The sequence below is a fragment of the Nerophis ophidion genome, linkage group LG09, assembly GCF_033978795.1.
Source record: "Nerophis ophidion isolate RoL-2023_Sa linkage group LG09, RoL_Noph_v1.0, whole genome shotgun sequence".
Lineage (NCBI taxonomy): Eukaryota > Metazoa > Chordata > Actinopteri > Syngnathiformes > Syngnathidae > Nerophis > Nerophis ophidion.
This window is the reverse complement of record NC_084619.1, coordinates 45834492-45853621: the sequence shown is the minus strand read 5'-3', so window position 1 is coordinate 45853621 and position 19130 is coordinate 45834492. Positions and strand designations below refer to the sequence as shown.

General features: G+C 41.2%; 1 protein-coding gene across 1 annotated transcript in view; it reads right to left on the bottom strand.

Moving 5' to 3' along the window:
* col13a1 (collagen, type XIII, alpha 1) overlaps positions 1-19130 on the bottom strand; it is a 151158-nt gene that overhangs the window by 86622 nt on the left and 45406 nt on the right. The window contains exons 11-17 of the mRNA XM_061911054.1: positions 12876-12938; positions 11590-11670; positions 6840-6881; positions 6746-6763; positions 6208-6234; positions 6068-6112; positions 889-906 (exon numbers count right to left, since the gene is read on the bottom strand). Of these exons, the coding sequence (XP_061767038.1) occupies positions 889-906; positions 6068-6112; positions 6208-6234; positions 6746-6763; positions 6840-6881; positions 11590-11670; positions 12876-12938 (294 nt within the window). The remainder of the gene's footprint in view (positions 1-888; positions 907-6067; positions 6113-6207; positions 6235-6745; positions 6764-6839; positions 6882-11589; positions 11671-12875; positions 12939-19130) is intronic.

Genomic DNA, 19130 nt, shown 5'->3' with positions numbered 1-19130 from the left:
AGAACAAGGAATGGGATAAATGGGTAGGTTTAAATAACCTCTGCTTCTTCCGACTCCTTTCCGGACGCGCTTCAATGAAAAAACTGGAAATGTGTGATCAGAATCAGAATCAGAATCAGAAATAATTTATTAATCCCCGGGGGCAAATTAAAATTTTCAGCACAATCCCATTCAAGATCAGACAAATATTACAGGGAGACAGAACAGGATCGCTGAGGGGTCTGCCAACTTCCGGCGCCCCTTACAAAAAAGGTGCATTACATTGTATCGTATGCATGTTAAAAATACACCGAAATTGAAATGAACTGAATTATTGGGATGGTGATTTGATTCAACATGATTCTCGATATAAACTGATTTTAGTAAAATATAATTTGGTATAAAAATTACAATTAAACCTTTTCACAGGTTACAAAAGCTTCTTTCACGCTCAGCAAGTAAGTGCAGCGATAGTCTAAACATTTTTTTAAATAGACTTTTACCTTTTTTTGGTTTTATAAATAGTTAATTCTTGAAAATAATGAAACGGTTCAGAATTGAATTAAATAGGTATCGCGGTTCGGATGTTATTTGATTTTGGAAGGGGATTGATACCAAAATTCCCAGAATCGCTTACCTCTAAAGTTTACTTAGTATTCTCGCACACAGCTAAAGCTGGCATAGTTTTAAGTTGACTTTAAGTTCAAACAGTATTTGTCAGCAGTTTTATTTATTCAATAGTAAATCTCAGTAAGGATTATAATATTGATGTCTGATTGTTGGTGTATTATGTCTGTAATTAAAATGTTTCACTTATTCATACATTTTGTTAGGCATGTTTTAAAATAAATAAATCGTTGTAGTAAGAAAACATGCTGAACAATGATCTGAATAGCAAAATAATCTTACCTTGTTTCCTTGGCCACCCTGTGAATAAAAGTAGAAATAAAGCAATTAGACCTGAGAGTGGAGGAAGCATTACAAGTGTGCACTACAGGGTGCAGGAGAACTAGTTTGGATGTGGGATCCAAGCATACTTGCCAACCCTCCCAAATTTTCCGGGAGACTCCCGAAATTCAGCGCCTCTCCCGAAAACCTCCCGTGACAAATTTTCTCCCGAAAATCTTCCGAAATTCAGGCGGAACTGGAGGCCATGCCCCTTCCAGCTCCATGAGAACCTGACTCAGCAATGTTGTGACCCTTTTAAAAAGGACAATACTGCCATCTACTGTACATAGAATAGAATAGAATGTACTTTATTGATCCCACCCGGGGGGAAATTCAGCACCACAGTTCGCTCACAATAAACAGTGATAATAATAAATAATATAATATATATAATATATTATATATATATAATATATGAATAATATAAATATATTCTACATATATTCTACATTTAAGTGCAGTCAAGGAGCATATGCATTAGGGAGTCTGTTTTGAAGCCCACAGTAAAGACACGTACCTTCATCACGTCGCCTGGTTATTGACTCCAACCCAATATATTACATCGTCGACGAGCAAAATGAAGAAATACGCTTGCAAGTTCCAAAACTAAAGGAAACAAAAATTTCAGTTTATCCAGGAGAGTTCGAAGGGGAAGGGGTCTGTTGCCTGTAAATTTTGTAGAACAGACTTCTCCATTAAACACAGTGGCAGAACGGATATACTCAGTCATGAACGGTCAGCGAAGCACAAAGCGTCCACAGCGCAGCATCGTTCACAACCCAGTATTATGGGCCACCTCGTAAAATGGAGACCCGATGGTGTAACTTATGCTGAGACAAAGATGGCTATGCTGATAGCTGGAAGCAAGATCCCGTTCTCATTTGCGGATGTCTACAACAAATCCAAGAAGGATATGTTCAATACGCAAATGGCAGAACTAAGGTTATTCAAATAGTGAAAGGTAAGTGTTGTTGGGTTGTTTTTTTGTAACCAGCAAGGACAGTACAGTGCTTGCTGTCGGAAATTCATCTATTTATTTTATTTACATATATAATACAATAAATATATATAGCTAGAATTCACTGAAAGTCAAGTATTTCATACATATATATATATATATATATATATATATATATATATATAAATATATATATATATATATATATATATATATATATATATATATATATATATAGGGCTTCACGGTGGAAGAGGGGTTAGTGCATCTGCCTCACAATACGAAGGTCCTGCAGTCCTGGGTTCAATCCCAGGCTCGGGATCTTTCTGTGTGGAGTTTGCATGTTCTCCCCGTGAATGCGTGGGTTCCCTCAGGGTACTCCGGCTTCCTTCCACCTCCAAAGACATGCACCTGGGGATAGGTTGATTGGCAACACTAAATTGGCCCTAGTGTGTGAATGTGAGTGTGAATGTTGTCTATCTGTGTTGGCCCTGCGATGAGTTGGCGACTTGTCCAGGGTGTACCCCGCCTTTCGCCCGATTGTAGCTGAGATAGGCGCCAGCGCCCCCTGCGACCCCAAAAGGGAATAAGCGGTAGAAAATGGATGGATGGATATATATACATATATTATATATATATATATATGTAGGTGTGGGAAAAATCACAAGACTACTTCATCTCTACAGAACTGTTTCATGAGGGGTTCCCTCAATCATCAGGAGATTTCTCCTGATGATTGAGGGAACCAATCATCATCAGGAGATTTCTCCAGATGATTGAGGGAACCCCTCATGAAACAGTTCTGTAGAGATGAAGTAGTCTTGTGATTTTTCCCACACCTACATATTGCGCTCTACCACGGTATCGAGCACTATTCTCTGGATAATCCATCCATCCATCCATTTTCTACCGCTTGTCCCTTACGGGGTTGCGGGGGGCGCTGGCGCCTATCTCAGCTACAATCGGGCGGAAGGCGGGGTACACCCTGGACAAGTCGCCACCTCATCGCAGGGCCAACACAGATAGACAGACAACATTCACACTCACATTCACACACTAGGGCCAATTTAGTGTTGCCAATCAACCTATCCCCAGGTGCATGTCTTTGGAAGTGGGAGGAAGCCGGAGTACCCGGAGGGAACCCACGCATTCACGGGGAGAACATGCAAACTCCACACAGAAAGATCCCGAGCCTGGATTTGAACCCAGGACTGCAGGACCTTCGTATTGTGAGGCAGACGCACTAACCCCTCTGCCACCGTGAAGCCCTGGATAATCCAATCAAGACATAAATATATACATATATATATATATATATATATATATATATATATATATATATATATATATATATATATATATATATATATATATATGAAATACTCGAGTTGGTGAATTATACTCCTCCACTCTCAACCAACGCCCCTGCCCCAACCACACCCTCAATCCCACCCCCGACCACACACCCCTACCCCCCACCTCCCGAAATCGGAGGTCTCAAGGTTGGCAAGTATGGATGCAAGCAAAAGTCCCTGGGTGGGAATGAATAACATGGTAGAAAATGGATAAACGGCTTATCTCCGGGCTGCTAAATCCATCAATTTCTGACAGTGATAAATTCATATAGATTCTTTAATCTGTTTACATAGATTATGGGTTGATTTTTTTGCAAGGAAGATTAATTTAGATGGAATAATTTCTGCTGTTTACAAATCAATAATCTTTAAGAAGCTCTTTTCAGCCGCTTCAGGATCAGAAAATAGTTAGAATACCACAGAAATATGCAGTATTCTGATTACTATTAAAAACTACAAATGGGCTGACTTGCTTTACTGCAGTGCTTCTCAGTTATTTTCTGTTACACCCTCGCTAGATAGAGAAAATATTTTGTATTTATGGTCTATTAAATTGTTAAATCTATACCTATGTATAACATTGTAAACTTATTAACATTAAAGGAAACAACACACCGGCCTTTCCTAGTTCCCCGGCATCGCACTGTGCCCCAGATGGGGCCCATCCCACTATATGAGAAGGACTGTTTACAGCATACGTCACTCACCCAGTCCATATTTGTTAAAAAAACAGAAGTTGATGCGAACGCCTGCGTGCCGCCAGAAACAAAAAGCAGAAGAACCCTTGCGTGCAATTACTACTATCATTGTAGAAGCTCCCAAACAACCAAAGTAACGAAAAGTTTTGTCTGTGGAAGCAAAAAAGACAGAACATTGGTATGGCTTTTACTCACTTGCATGAGCTGAAAGTCAATAAGGGATTTCACACCAATGCTGCCTTTGTTCCTGCTGGACTAATAAGTAATTTTGAGGATAAACTCAAAATGATAATGATAATGTTAGCTACTGTAAATTTGCTTGGTAGCAATACAAAGCCACCAGCTTGTTAGTTTGCAGTTCCACACTGACACGACCAGCTACGCAACAGACTCAAAAGTATTGGTTAAAGAATCAACAATTTGATGACTACAAATTGCAAATATAATGTTTGAGTATTGAATACTTAGCTTCCTACTGTGGAGACATCAGTCATGCTGACTGGCTAACCCTATGCGCTTGTCCTCACTGGTGCCGCCAAAATCAACCAAAACTGAAAGTTCTTAAATGGGGCTTTAAATACTTAACAATTTGAAACACTTTTAAATAAATTAGCAAATTTAAAAGTACATGGTTGGTTTTTATTGTGGTATTGAATACGTTTAGGGAATTGTGGAAATTCAGTATCAACTATTGTAATTCTAGTATTGCTAATTACTACTACTAATAATAATATAATATTTCATCCATAACACAGGTGGGACCCAGGCTCTGGCTGTTTTACTTTCAATGTGTAAATATTCTTAGCATATTTACAAGGGATGGTTTTAGCCTGTTTAAAAATGTTAATTGTCAAAATCCCCCCACCTCAACTATGCAGCCTTCGGTGGAATAGGTCTGAACCCTCATCTGTGTAAACTGTATTTTGGTCCTTCACCATAAAGCACAGTATAATGCATTAAACCAGCAAACTATTTCCACTGATCAAATGTCCAATCCAGAGATGTTGCAACAGATGCTATCTGCATCATTTTAGTTTACAATTTATAACGAATCTGTTCATTCTGCGTAGAGAAGACAGAGGGAGGCTATCTGCAATATGTAAAGCTTGAAAAAACCTCTGTGAACAAAGCGGGAGTTCTGTTAAACAACCTATCTTCATCATACAATGCTATACTTTGATCTCTTTCTAAAAGAGTGAAACATTTTAGACAAATAGAGTTTCAGGTGCATGATTCTACCCAAACAACTAGCTAGCAGAGTTCTCACTCCACTGTATCTTAACGACTGTCATCCAAAAGAGTGAAACCATTCTTGATTGGCGGTCACATCTAATTTAGGGGATAAAAACTGTATGTTGAATGCAGCATTATTCCTTCAGACGAGGGCTGCCCTCGCTATTTTAAACATGAACGAATGAAGCCTGCTGGGCCTCTGAGGTGTAACATCTTTTATGACAACCTGAACAAGTCCAGTTGCGATTGATTCACCACCTTGAGAATACAATGGTCTAGCTCTAACCCGACTAAATAAAAGGCAAGGTCTTACTTGGACATTACAATTACTCATTTATCTGTTGAGTTTCTTAATGTGCAACCATCTGTCACCAGTTTCTAAAATATCAACTTTGACTTTTACAGTAGGAGGAAGTTGTTGTTGTTGATGTTCTGTTAAATTTGAGGGTTTGTCATGTGACAAATAGATTTACAAATATGTCATGATCTACTATAGGTTTGCGTGTATTAAATCACATGCAAACTTGTTAGCACGCAAAGATTATTTACTAAATTTGACAAATGAGCAAATGAGCAACATAGCAAGCGCAATCCATTCAGCAGGTGTGTCTTCATGTTAAGGATGGGCACTATTTTTGGGTAGTTTTATAGGTAGCGGCCGTAAATGTTATTGTATCTCCCAGAGAATGCATCCATTTTGAAGGACTCAATTTTTAGCATGTAAACACTAGGACACAGCAGCGGTAAAGATCCACTGGGATTCTCAGCTAGCTCATCAGCCGATTGCCGATCAATTAACAAAGGGATATAACGGCCCCGATTTGATCCAATGATCAATGTTTTGACCTTACGAATATTATATCAATATAATGAATAAATCATTGAATTTTCCATACCTTTTGGCCTTCAGCACCTGAGGGGCCAATATCTCCTCGATCACCCTGTGGACAGACAGACATTTATGAAGCCCACATTTTCTTTGATCAAACCCTGAAATGCATGCATTATTAATTTGTGATATGCATAATTCGCTCACCTTCTGCCCCGGCGTACCTGGCTCACCCTGAAGTAAGAACCCAAAGTACATTCAATGATTTTAATGTTTATTCTGAACTGTCACAAATACAGTAGTGGCAGCTAATGGATACAGACAAGCAAACTGTATGTCATGTATTTGTTTTCTAAGTCAATAATATGTTTCTTACCACGAGAGCAGTAGTTCTCAAACTTTTTTCACCAAGTACCAATTAAGAAAAAACCTGGCTCTATAGTACCACAATAATGACCAACATTAAAATACAGTAGCATAGTAGGCCCAAGTATTGAGTAAAATCAAAGCAGATGTTTTATTATTATTGCTTAAGTATATGTAATATTTTTGGCACTGTAACAACACACAGTTTGAATAGGTACACTGTGTTTGAATATAGGAAAATCAAACAATATAATTTGATCAAGTGATTCTTTGGCGTAGCACTACATGGAGCCCACATACCATTACCACAGTTTGAGAGTCACTGCATGTAATCTGTAATCTGAAAAATGGTAAAATTTAAGCAGAATAATTCACTTACCTTTAATCCGGTTAAGAGCTGCAGACATAAATACATGATCAGTGTTACATCAAATACTCTTCATTTAAAAATGGAAGGCGGAAGAGGATCTCACCCTTGGGTCTTTTCCTGGTTTTCCTGGTTCTCCTGGCTTACCCTGTGGCACATAATTAATCAATAACATATTGGTGTAAACCTCGAGTAGCACCCCTAGAGGCCCCTCAGATTGCTTGTATACAGTAAAAAAATATAACTAGCAATGAGGTTAATTACACAGTGGAAATACAAAAAGGCCATGCAGTCAAAATTTAAAAGATTAATGAGATAAACACACCATCATATACAGTATGAAAACTATCACCACTACAGGAAATAATAAACAACAACATTCATAACAAAAGACATGTAATATTAACAACTATTAAAAGTCGTGCTCAAAAGCATGCTGCGGACCAGGAAGGAAGAACTCCCAGCAACGCTGTAATATGTTTGAACAATCTTAGCATATGTTTTTATTTTTGGGCAGTCAGGACTAGGAATGTTCCAATCAGGGTTTTAAGCTGCCGATTCTGATATGATCTTCTCTGAGTGAGACCATCTGATACCATTACATGCATCAACTGTGAAAATGTGTTTGTGTTTATTGTGAGTGTTACCGTATCAAAGCAATATTTTTATTAGTTCCTTATTCTCTTTTATTACATACAAATGTTTGCGCAAAACAAAGTTGATTGTACCCAATAACTGAAAAAAAAAAAAAATACGATCTACTACTCATTTAAATCCTAAAGGTTTTGGCCCTCAAAAGGTACCTGTGTTAGGCAATAATTCCTTGAATTTGTAATCATTAACAAAAAAGACAATAACAAAATTATTTTGAAAGAATAAAAATATCAATTTAATCACTCTAGTATAGATACTACCCTTGGATGGATCCACCCTCCACATAAATGTAAGCCTGGCTGGTACATCATACTTGCCAACCCTCCCGATTTTCCCGGGAGAGTATCGAATTTCATTGCCCCTCGCGAAAATGTCCCGGGGCTACCGTTCTCACAAACTTCTCCCGATTTCCAACCGGACAACAATATTGCTACACCTTCCTTCACTGGGCGCCGTTTCCGGCCGAACAAAAATAACGGTTACACTTCGAAGTCAAGCACAGGAATCAGAACAGAAGAAGAAGACGAAGCAAAAGGAGAGACAGCGACGATGAGTAAGAAGAAGTACGCTTCCAAGTTCCGAAATGATTGGAAAAAATAATTTCAGTTCATCTAGGACAGGTCGAAAGGGAAGGGGTATGCTGCCTGCAAATTTTGTAGATCAGACTTCTCCATTGAACACGGTGGCCGAACGGTCAGAGAAGAACAAGGCTGCAGCAACGCAGCACCGGTCACAGCCCAGTATTACGGGCCACTTTGCTAAATGGAGACCCGAGCGTGTAACTTATTCCGAGACAAAGATGGCTATGCTGATAGCTACAAGCAACATCCCGTTCTCATTTGCGGATGTTTTCAACAAATCCGTGAAGGATATGTTCCCGGATTCAGAGATCGCTTGCCAGTACGCAAATGGCAGAACAAAGGCTACTCAAATAGAGAAAGGTGAGTGTATAGGGTTGCCACCCATCCCTTTTAATACGGAGTCGTCCTGTGTTTTAGGATTAATTAGGAAATGTTTTTGTTTTGTTTTATGTAAGCAGCAAGTACAGTACAGTTAGTAGTGTGTTTTCATTACTGTGTATTTGATAGGTGCCATTGCCCCTAAGGAAGCGTTAGAACTGTGCCAAAACCAACCCTTTTGTTTGATGTGTGATGAAACACGGATAAAGTATGTATTTTGCATTTACACTTCACTTGTAAAGTCATTTTGTGTCTGCCTTCACTGAAAATGGCTCTCTAAATATATATATATATATATATATATATATATATATATATATATATATATATATATATATATATATATATATATATATATATATATATATATATGTACATCTATATATATATATATATATATATATATATATATATATATATATATATGTCTTGATTGGATTATCCAGAGAATAGTGCTCGATACCGTGTTGGAGCGCAAAAAATTATTCGACATCGAAGAATTTTACCCTTCCATCACGCAAGACCTACTGACCCAAGCACTAGACTTCGCCTCGGACTACGACTCAATCACAGGCAACGAAAGAAACATCATCATCCACGCAAAGAGCTCCATACTCATCCGCAACAGTACACCATGGCAAAAAAAGAACAATTCAATATTTGACATTACTATGGGGAGTTTTGACGGAGCAGAAACGTGTGAACTGGTTGGGAGTTTCCTCCTCTCCCAGCTTGCTAGCCTCAACCTGAACCTTGGTATTTACCGTGATGACGGACTGGCAGTGTGCCGCGCCTTGCCAAGGAGCAGCGAGAATACCAAGAAGCGCATATGCCAAATCTTCAAAGAAAACGGCCTACGGATCACGATTGAAGCCAACAAGCAAACCGTCAACTTCCTCGACGTCACTTTCAACCTGAGAAATAACAGCTACCAACCATTCACGAAACCCAACACAACACTCCAATACGTGCACCATGACAGCAACCACCCACCCACCACCACGAAAAGAATACCTACCGGAATTAATAAAAGGCTATCGATGCTGTCATCTAGCAAAGCTGAATTCGCCCAAGGAACCCCCCCCGTAACAGAAAGCACTTGATGAAAGCGGATACAACTTCGCCCTCACCTATGAACCCACGCCAGGAAACCAACCAAAAAAGAGCAGAAAACGAAACAACATCATCTGGTACAACCCGCCATTCAGCAAAAAAGTCTCAACTAAGTTCCTCACTCTGATCGACAAACACTTCCCCAAAGGCAACACCCTAAGAAAAATATTCAACAAGAACAACATTAAATTGAGCTACAGCTGTATGAATAACATACAACAAATCATTTCAAACCACAACGAAGCAATTGCAAAAGGACTGCCTACCCCCAGACTAAACGACTCTGAAACTAATAAGGAATGTAACTGTCGTAAGAAACCTGATTGCCCTCTCAACGGAGGGTGCTTAGAAACATCAGTCGTTTACCAAGCAAAGGTAACAAGCAAGGACATTAACACGTCCGACATGTACGTAGGATTAACCGAAGGAGCGTTTAAAACCAGAATGAATAATCACTAGGCCTCCTTTAGAAACCAGACTTTGCGGAATTCTACAGAACTCAGCAAACACATTTGGAACCTCAAAGACAATAATGTTGAATATTCAATAACATGGCAAATTCTTGCATCCAGCACACCTTACAACAGTGGTAATAAAAGATGCAACCTATGCTTGAAAGAGAAACGGTTTATTATATATCATCCAGATCTGTCATCCCTCAACAAGCGCAGTGAAATCATTTCAACATGCTGCCACAGACGGAAACACCTCCTAGGTAACACATGAGCCAATCACAACACCCTACGTCTGCCTGTACCCACCCACTCTGTGCCCTATATAAACCATTGTATGTGAATGCTTCCATTAAAATCTCCTGATGATTGAGGGAACCCCTCATGAAACAGTTCTGTAGAGATGAAGTAGTCTTGTGATTTTTCCCACACCTATATCTATCTATACATATATATATATATATATATATATATATATATATATATATATATATATATATATATATATATATATATATATATATATATATATGTGTATATATATATATTTTTTTAAAGGAGCTTGTGCAGCCATCTCTAATTGACATGGGATGCATCTGTCATCTGGTCCAGCTGGCCACAGGACGTGGCATTAGGGCTTTACACCAGCCTATTGAAGACATCCTCAGCAGTATATATGCTCACTTTGACATCAGGTAAGCATATTGATATGCCACATGTTACACTTGCACATAAGTTAAAAGAGAGCCTCTGTGCCACAGTTTGACAGTTATTGGATGTAATTTTGGTTCCCTGGCTTTTTATTATTTAACAAATTATTTCCAATTTTATTGTATTTTTTTTAACCTTTCTCTACTTTACAAGGGCTGTGCTACTGGCTGCGAAGCATTGCACCTTCAAATACAACCACGTGTTATGTGTGTATATGTGTAAATAATTGAACACTGAAATTCAAGTATTTTCTTTTTTTTTTGTGTATGTGAGTTAATATATGTGTGTGTATATATTTATGTATATGTGTATATATTATATATATATATATGTATATATATATATAAAAAAAAATATATATATATATACATATATATATATATATAAATATATATAAATATATGTATATGTATATATATATATATATATGTATGTATGTATGTATGTATATATATATATATATACATATATATATATATATATATATATATATATATATATATATATGTATATATATATATATATATATATATATATATATATATATATATATATATATATATATATATATATATATATATATATATATATATATATATATATATATATATATATATGAAAATGACCCCCAGTGGGCCCTCTGGATATCTCCCTAATTCTGAGGTCTCAAGGTTGGCAAGTATGCTCCACACTGTGTATGAACATACAGTTAGCTGTTAGCCGCTCGTCAGCTAGATCAAAAATGAATAGTGTCAGCCAGAGGGATTTGTGTTTGTGATCGGCATTCAAAGACATTGATCATCCATGGCCGAGTACATGCTTTTTCACAATAATCGGCCGATACTGATTGATTGCGAATCGATTGGCGCATCCCTAGTCAGGACAGCAAAAACAATGACAAAACCAAACATGATTATTTTTTTTTGGAGGTTTATGTTCTAAACATCAGGATTCCAATGGTACTCACTGGCGGGCCACTGGCTCCATTCAGACCTGGGTTACCTGGAAGCCCAGGAGGTCCAGGGGGGCCCTGCGCTCCTGGCTCACCCTGCTGAGAGACCTTGAGTTACAACCTGCAAATGTGGCAAAGTCCTTGCCACATTTGGCCATGCTAGCACAACAAACTCACATTACACTGCAAATCCAGCAGCCGGGGGGGTGCACAGCGTAAAATTAGCTGAGATGCACGGCAAGCAGTTAGGAAGGCAGTTAGGAAGCTTGAGACTGAAGGTCCATTCTTAACCTAAACGGAAACATTTGTGTTCAAATGTTTTAATATAGATATTCCCGATTTTTACGTGACCATAATAATCCAAGGCCATGACTGTGTCATGATCCAGTATGTTACTTGAGAAAGCTATCACTTTAAAATGGATCCTATATGAAATACCTCCTTATCCAGGCCCTGACGCCCAAAAGGGTAGAATAACATAATAACAGAAGCACTAAATTAAAACTCCAGATGTGAAAAATATTTGAAAATCCATCGCAGTGCTGGGAAAGTCACAAGCTCAATTGGAAGGTGGTTTGGCTCAGGGCCAGGAAGACTGACTTTGACCCTGTTAGGAAATACAAGTCTGACAAGATCCTGATCAGCATTTACTACTGCCGGTACAATTGCTATTTCTAGACACATTTATTGTATTCTTTGTAATATCTTTACTAAATCCCACATGAATAAGTATTTTGTGTGTTTTATGCTAAACTTAGGTTAGGCTATACTTACTTTATAAACAAAACATCAAATAATTGGATTGAAAGAAGTATTGCAGACAATTGTTGGACGATTACACAGAAAATCCACATGCTAATTGTTTTTGTCTTCCTTAATGAGTAGAGTTATGGCTTAGTCAGAAATTACACTAATATGTACACATAACTGCTTTTAGACAAAAAGAAATAAGCTGTGCAGCCAAACTTTATTCAATCAATTATGTCATTTTTGGCTCCATCTGACTCTACCGCAGTTGACTTTGCACAGGACTGTCAATCGCAGGGTACACACATTCACACTCACGGACAATTCAGAGACACATCTGGTGTTATTCAAATTGAATAAAGTTATCCATTTACATTGAATGGTATTTTTTATATTATTGAAAGAAAAGACCTTTGGCCTTTTACGTCACTTTACATTCCTAAACTGTCGCAGCCAAAAGTTGGTTAATTTCAGCGTGACTGGCGACGGTTGAGAGCAGCTTGCATCCACAGAGCAGTGAGGAAGGGACAAGTAGGGTGAAGAGAGAATTGTACCTTGAGGCGTTTTAGGATTAGAGGGCTAATTGAGGGCATGTTGCGCACGGTGATGGGCAACATCTGCCAGGGGGGCAGTCACAATGCACAGGTGGCCAACGGTGCAAAAAATGGTCACAGGGCAAAGGTCACCAGGAGGCCATAACAAGGAACAAGGGGTTTGGGGAAGGGATGAGGAAAAGAGAGGATAGAACATAACGAGACAATGAAAAGCAAAGAATTAAGAAAGCAAAAGAGACTAGGTCAAAGAAAGAAAGGCACAACAAACTATGGGCATGTAATGGCAGATGTGATGTATACATTTTATGTACAGTGGAACCTAATTATGTTGACATGGCTACCTTCCACTAAGGATTTTCATAGTCAAATTTAATTCATTAGATTTTGGCCGTAGTTGACCATGAAAATGTTTTTTTGTATACTGGCATGTATGCGATAAGAGCACTGACTAATGGGGATCCATGTAAATAAACAAGTATCATTTGCACATTTTTCACACTACGATAAACAAACACAGCAGAGACTGGCTAGTTTAGCGAGGTTCAACGGATCGGACCTACCTTTGGGTCTGGATGGGTGGCAGAAAAGATGATCAAACTTGACTATCAACAAAAAGTAAACGTTTTAACAAAGTTTCAGTAAGTGAACCTGCAGCAGGATCATTACTGTTACCAGAATTGAGCATTGTGGTACAATTCAATTTTCGACAACGTCCACCACGACTAACAGCAGACGTTAGCACATTACGTATATGACGGTAGCGCTGGATCTAAAACAAAATCTAAATTATGATTAATCGAACCGCCTACCTTCGAATGGACGATTATCCAACTCTCAACTACTACTTTACTTAAGTGTGTCTAAACAACTAACACAAAGTAATTTTGGGGTACAAGCTGCTTACGTTTTATCGTTGGTTCTGTGTTTAAGTTTTCCTCCATGACAACAATTAGACTGCAAGATTGATAGTCAAATCAAACTCCACCAAATCTATATGTTAAATAGTAGACTATTCTAAGAGACTCCTATGGTGATATAAACAATTGTCGACATAACTGAAAACAACTTAAGCTGGTTTGATTACGTGCATATTTTTAGTCATATTCTTGTGTACAATATTTTATATTTTTTATCCAACAGAGCTTCTGTGCTAATTTAGTAGTATATTTTGACTACAATGACAAGAAAATGTTTGGCCGTATGATATTTCGTCCGGTGGTTAACAATCTAAAAGAAAAATAATTGGTTGTATATTGTAAAGTTGTTCTGGTACAATCAAGGTTGAGGCAGCACTAAGTAACTTTTTCAACCTTCATAAAATATTTTTTTCTCCTCTCTGAGCTGCAACCTTATCGTGGTAGAGGAGTTTGCGTGTCCCAATGATCCTAGGAGCTATGTTGTCCGGGGGCATAAAGCCCCCTGGTAGGGTCTCCCAAGGCAAACAGGTTCTAGGTGAGGGATCAGACGAAGAGCAGCTCGAAGACCTCTATGAAGAAGAAAAAGCATGGACCCAGATTTCCCTCGCCCAGACGCGGGTCACCGGGCCCCCCTCTGGAGCCAGGCCCGGAGGTGGGGCACGATGGCGAGCGCCTGGTGGCCGGGCCTGTTCCCATGGGGCCCGGCCGGGCACAGCCCGAAGAGGCAACGTGGGTCACCCCTCCAATGGGCTCACCACCCATAGCAGGGGCCAGAGAGGTCGGGTGCAATGTGAGCTGGGCGGAAGCCGAAGGCAGGGCACTTGGCGGTCCGATCCTCGGCTACAGAAGTTAGCTCTGGGGACGTGGAACGTTACGTCACTGGGGAAAGAGCCTGAGCTAGTGCGCGAAGTCGAGAAATTCCGGCTGGATATAGTTGGACTCACTTCGAAGCACAGCAAGGGCTCTGGAACCACTTCTCTCGAGAGGGATTGGACCCTCTTCCACTCTGGCGTTGCCGGCAGTGAGAGGCGACGGGCTGGGGTGGCAATTCTTGTTTCCCCCCGGCTCAAAGCCTGTACCTTGGAGTTCAACCCGGTGGACGAAAGGGTAGCCTCCCTCCGCCTTCGGGTGGGGGGACGGGTCCTGACTGTTGTTGTGCTTATGCACCAAACAGCAGTTCAGAGTACCCACCCTTTTTGGGAACACTCGAGGGAGTACTGGAAAGTGCTCCCCCGGGTGATTCCCTTGTCCTACTGGGAGACTTCAACGCTCACGTTGGCAGCGACAGTGAAACCTGGAGAGGCGTGATTGGGAAGAATGGCCGCCCGGATCTGAACCCGAGTGGTATTTTGTTATTGGACTTTTGTGCTCGTCACAGTTTGTCCATAACAAACACCATGTTCAAACATAAGGGTGTCCAATTGTGCACTTGGCACCCGGACACCTTAGGCCGCAGTTCCATGATCGACTTTGTAGTTGTGTCATCGGATTTGCGGCCTTATGTTTTGGACACTCGGGTGAAGAGAGGGGCGGAGCTTTCTACCGATCACTACCTGGTGGTGAGTTGGCTGCGATGGGGGGGGGGGGGGGGGGGGGATGCCGGACAGACCTGGGAGGCCCAAACGCATTGTGAGGGTCTGCTGGGAACGTCTGGCAGAGTCTCCTGTCAGACAAAGTTTCAATTCCCACCTCCGGAAGAACTTTGAACATGTCACGAGGGAGGTGCTGGACATTGAGTCCGAGTGGACCATGTTCCGCACCTCTATTGTCGAGGCGGCAGATCGGAGCTGTGGCCGCAAGGTAGTTGGTGCCTGTCGGGGCGGCAATTCTAAAACCCCTTGGTGGACACCAGCGGTAAAGGATGCCGTCAAGCTGAAGAAGGAGTCCTATCGGGTCCTTTTGGCTCATAGGACTCCGGAGGCAGTGGACAGGTACCGACAGGCCAAGCGGTGTGCAGCTTCAGCGGTCGCGGAGGCAAAAACTCGGACATGGGAGGAGTTTCGGGGAAGCCATGGAAAACGACTTCCAGACGGCTTCGAAGCGATTCTGGACCACCGTCCGCCGCCTCAGGAAGGGGAAGCAGTGCACTATCAACACCATGTATGGTGCGGATGGTGTTCTGCTGACCTCAACTGCGGATGTTGTGGATAGGTGGAAGAAATACTTCGAAGACCTCCTCAATCCCACCAACACGTCTTCCTATGAGGAAGCAGTCCCTGGGGACTCTGTGGTGGACTCTCCTATTTCTGGGGCTGAGGTCGCTGAGGTAGTTAAAAAGCTCCTCGGTGGCAAGGCCCCAGGGGTGGACGAGACCCGCCCGGAGTTCCTTAAGGCTCTGGATGCTGTGGGGCTGTCTTGGTTGACAAGACTTTGCAGCATCGCGTGGACATCGGGGGCGGTACCTCTGGATTGGCAGACCGGGGTGGTGGTTCCTCTCTTTAAGAAGGGGGGCCGGAGGGTGTGTTCCAACTATTGTGGGATCACACTCCTCAGCCTTCCCGGTAAGGTTTATTCAGGTGTACTGGAGAGGAGGCTACGCCGGATAGTCGAACCTCGGATTCAGGAGGAACAGTGTGGTTTTCGTCCTGGTCGTGGAACTGTGGACCAGCTCTATACTCTCGGCAGGGTTCTTGAGGGTGCATGGGAGTTTGCCCAACCAGTCTACATGTGCTTTGTGGACTTGGAGAAGGCATTCGACCGTGTCCCTCGGGAAGTCCTGTGGGGAGTGCTCAGAGACTATGGGGTATCGGACTGTTTTATTGTGGCGGTCCGTTCCCTGTACGATCAGTGCCAGAGCTTGGTCCGCATTGCCGGCAGTAAGTCGAACACATTTCCAATGAGGATTGGACTCCGCCAAGGCTGTCCTTTGTCACCGATTCTGTTCATAACTTTTATGGACAGAATTTCTAGGCGCAGTCAAGGCGTTGAGGGGTTCCGGTTTGGTAGCCGCAGGATTAGGTCTCTGCTTTTTGCAGATGATGTGGTCCTGATGGCTTCATCTGACCGGGATCTTCAGCTCTCGCTGGATCGGTTCGCAGCTGAGTGTGAAGCCACCGGAATGAGAATCAGCAACTCCAAGTCCGAGTCCATGGTTCTCGCCTGGAAAAGGGTGGAATGCCATCTCCGGGTTGGGGAGGAGACCCTGCCCCAAGTGGAGGAGTTCAAGTACCTAGGAGTCTTGTTCACCAGTGAGGGAAGAGTGGATCGTGAGATCGACAGGCGGATCGGTGCGGCGTCTTCAGTAATGCGGACGGTGTACCGATCCGTTGTGGTAAAAAAGGAGCTGAGCCGGAAGGCAAAGCTCTCAATTTACCGGTCGATCTACATTCCTATCCTCACCTATGGTCATGAGCTTTGGGTCATGACCGAAAGGATAAGATCACGGGTACAAGCGGCCGAAATGAGTTTCCTCCGCCGTGTGGCGGGGCTCTCCCTTAGAGATAGGGTGAGAAGCTCTGCCATCCGGGAGGAACTCAAAGTAAAGCCGCTGCTCCTTCACATTGAGAGGAGCCAGATGAGGTGGTTCGGGCATCTGGTCAGGATGCCACCCGAACGCCTCCCTAGGGAGGTGTTTAGGGCACGTCCAACCGGTAGGAGGCCACGGGGAAGACCCAGGACACGTTGGGAAGACTATGTCTCCCGGCTGGCCTGGGAACGCCTCGGGATCCCCCGGGAAGAGCTAGACGAAGTGGCTGGGGAGAGGGAAGTCTGGGTTTCCCTGCCTAGGCTGTTGCCCCCGCGACCCAACCTCGGATAAACAGAAGATGATGGATGGATGGATAAAATATTTTTATAACTTTCATGGACTTACAACTATTTGAATGATACCTCTGTCATTGCCTGAACAAGTCTGTATCACTTTTACTGTCAGTCAGCAACTTTGAGGAGGGGGGCAAGGACCCTGCCACTGAAAAAACGACAAATGTGTTAACTGGCTTTACGGCATCCGTCACACTCCCTTTCTTGATTCGTTAAAAAGACGGAAGTCAAAGCGAATCCCTGCATGCCGCAAGAAAACTAAAAGAAGGAAAAGAACGGCTATGTGAAATTAATGTTCACATGGCCAAAGTGCCAAAACAACCAAAGAAACTGAAAGTTTTATCTGAGGAGACATTAAAGAAAAACGGAGTATACACGAATAAAAGGACAACCAATGATCAAGCTCGCCCTGGCTTTTACTCGCTGGTGCAAGCTCCAAGATGAGGAGGGATTTTCAATTGATGCTGCCTTGGCTCTGTTCCGACTTGTAAGCAACTTTCCATGTTCAACTCAAAATTATATTGCTAATGTTACAATACGTCAAAAATTTGAATGTTAGCTATAAATATCCACAAGCTTGATAGTTTGCAGTTTAACACTCTTTCTTTCGACAAAACTCTCCCGCCGGTCTTTTCTTTGTTTCAGACCTGCATCCGCCCCAATACATTCTTGGTAGTAGCGCCATGTTTGTAGCACAATCCAAGATAATTTCTTGATAGACTACGCAATTTAACATCAGCATAACCATTAGAGACGTAATATTTGTAAACTGTGCCAATATTACAGCAGACATCATGTCAGTTTGACCCTACATGATGGGAAATATGGTCTTCTCCTGGCAGAACACTACCGCTTTGGTCTACTGGCGCTGCCAAAATTAACCAAAACAGAAAATTCTTAAGTGGGGCTTAAGACTGCCATGCTTTTAATATGAAGGTTACTTTGCACTTAACAGTAAATGACCGTGTGTATGTTTTTAATGCTCAGTAAGTAAACAGCAGCAATGTCGCTGTTAACCACTGCTTAGCGTTAGTGATGACACTTTCAACGAGTGCGGTCAAATGATACTTACTTTTTTTTATATAATATTAATCACACTTTTGAATATCGATACATTTTGATAAATCACAGTGAATTACTTGCTTGCACAATTTAAACTACCTTTAAAAAAGACCCTACTATTTTGACACACATCTATTGTCAGATTGCCGTAAAGGATTTTTTTTTTGTAAATGTTTTACTTGAGAACACTTATTTTCTCAAAACCTAGTAAAAGTTTTATCAAAAATAGTGTCTCCTCATTCATTTTTGCACTGTTGTTTACGTTGACCTAATCACTGACCATACTTCACTTAACCATCCGTAGTTAGGGTAAAGAGCATGTGCGGTCAAAATAAATTGTGTGATTAATCTGTGTTTATACATGGTTAATGAGGTAAATATATGTGATTAATCATATGATTTAAAGCGTTGAATTTGACAGCCCTAGTTTCGACATAATTTACACAGGTTCCACTGTACTGAAATTTGAAATTATATTTTCTGACCACTAAGAGTTAGACGGTTACAAATCATCACA